Below are 2,313 nucleotides of genomic sequence, written 5' to 3'. Positions count from 1 at the left end.
ATATAAATATATGCGTACATATATTTAGATATGTATAGACATCTTTATTTGTTGATATGTCTATTTATCCATCTGTTTATATACGCAAATTTATATGTATCTTGTTTTCTTTACTCCACCCACCGTTTTATTTCTGTTGGGGTTTAGCCAAAAATATCAGGAACCAAGTTGAACTACGGTATACACGCACACACACACGCATACACACACACATACACACACACCACAAACACAAAGTCGCCCGCGTGCAGATGCACTTTCTCTTGCACTCACTTTCGTTCTTTTCTCCCCCACCGTATTTACTAAAACATTTCTATTTATTTATTTTATTTATCTTACCTCTCTACTTTTGTACTAATATCACACTGGTAAAATACGTGTTTCCAGCCGATTAGTTCTTTACTGGTTTAATCCCAGGTTAGCTCTGATAGAATAGATTTATACTCAAGGATGCTCTGGCTATGACAATTCTATCTGTTAGATTTCATTGTCCAGTGCTACAATAACCATTCAAACACATTAGTCTCGACAATGGAGGGCTTTTCAGGAAACATCAGACTAAAATTTATGAACTACACTAAATAATGTTTACTGAGGGCTGATCGTGTCTATGGGCATTCCACCCAACTGGCATTTGGCTACCTTGAACAATTAACTAATATAAAGGTTCTCATTTTCTTTGTCTCGGTGTAGCAGTAGAAGATAGTATTTATCGGAAGTTATAGGATTATTGTAGTTTGTGTTAGTGGTTTATATGGTTGTGATAATAGTATTAGCGGTCACGATAGTTCATATTGGGGTAATAATAGTATTCGTGTTAATAATAGTAGTTTGTATTGGTAGGTATAGTAGTTAGTGATAGTGGTTATAATTCTTAGTATTAGTGGTAATATTGAGGGCGCTGGTCTGTTGGTTAGGGTATTGCACTCGCGATCGAAAGATCCTGAGTTCGGTTCTCGGACTGGGCCGTGCGTTGTGTTTTTGAGCAAAACATTTCATTTCGTGTTGCTTTGCAATCACTTCGACGTCTGACGTGTAGAACTGGCATTCTGTTCTAGTTGATCCGATCAACGGAACAGCATGCTCCTGAATTTAACATGCAAGTGGCTGTGCACTCCACAGACATACGTGCCCTTAACGTAGTTCTCAGCAAGACATAGAAAATGATAAGGCTAGCCATTTGAAATACAAGAACAACTCATTTTTGCCGGCTGAGTAGACTGGAATACCGTAAAATAAAGTGTTTTGCTCAAGGACACAACACGCCACCGGATATCGAACTCATGATCTTACGATTGTGGGCCGAATACCCTAACCACTAAGCCACGCGCCTTCACGACGCGTAGGTCACCAAGCATTTGTATAGGTAATTCGATTTGCTGGAGTGAGTGAGCAAAAGTACAATACAAACGTTTGATCCCTGTAAGCAATTCATCTGATCATGCTGTTCAGCAACAAAGTGCTGAACACTAATCAATCATATACGACAGGAGAGTCTCTGATTAATGGGAATAGGAGTTAGTGTAGTAGTTAGTATTTAAAAAGTTATAGAATTGCTGAAGAATTTGGCGGTCAGGCGGTTTAGCTTAAATGGTAAAGTATTCCAACCGGATATTGGCGGGATGTGAGTTCGATCCTCATAGCTGGCTGCCGACAAATTTTTCTGCTTTTAAAAAGAAAAAAAAAAAAGGATTTTATCCTTTATATCTATACTGTTCAGTATTTATACGTTGAATAAAATTTATCTTTATACTTATAGTAATTAGTATCGGCGGATGTAATAGTTAATTTTGGTGGCTATGATATGATTGTAACAAATATATATTTCAGAGGAAGCAGTACTAGTAGCAAGATGGCGATCACGACGACTACGATGATGATAACGATGAAGCAGAAATACTCATGTATCTTAATGCTATTGACCATTTTCCCTACGATGATTCTTGCTGGAGGTAAGTTTCTGGTATAATGTGATATAGTACATACCAAAACACGCACGCACACACACAACACACACAAAGATATATATGTATATATACACACATATATATATATATGCGTATATATATATACTTTATTTAAAAGCAGCAGAAATATAACAAAAAACTGTTACTCGGGGTTTCACGTTCTCGTTCATCGGACAGTTTTGTTTAGAATGGACCAAGATAAAGTTATATGCAGGAACACAATTACTTCGATATATACACATTTGAAAATGGTTTTCTTTCATTGGTCTTTCCAACTAACGGTCTTTTCAATAACCACCTGCATGAAATAACAAAATGCGGTTTAAAATCATATTATTATAAATAT

General features: G+C 36.5%; 1 protein-coding gene across 1 annotated transcript in view; it reads left to right on the top strand.

Annotated features, from left to right (window-relative positions):
* Positions 1-2,313, top strand: part of LOC106875368 (neuronal acetylcholine receptor subunit alpha-10) — a 93,034-nt gene that overhangs the window by 10,964 nt on the left and 79,757 nt on the right. Inside the window, exon 2 of the mRNA XM_014923462.2 lies at positions 1,831-1,952. Coding sequence (XP_014778948.1) covers positions 1,853-1,952 — 100 coding nt within the window. The 5' untranslated portion in view covers positions 1,831-1,852. The remainder of the gene's footprint in view (positions 1-1,830; positions 1,953-2,313) is intronic.

The sequence above is a fragment of the Octopus bimaculoides genome, chromosome 12 (assembly GCF_001194135.2).
Source record: "Octopus bimaculoides isolate UCB-OBI-ISO-001 chromosome 12, ASM119413v2, whole genome shotgun sequence".
NCBI classification, from domain to species: domain Eukaryota; kingdom Metazoa; phylum Mollusca; class Cephalopoda; order Octopoda; family Octopodidae; genus Octopus; species Octopus bimaculoides.
This window is presented reverse-complemented; position numbering and strand designations above follow the sequence as displayed.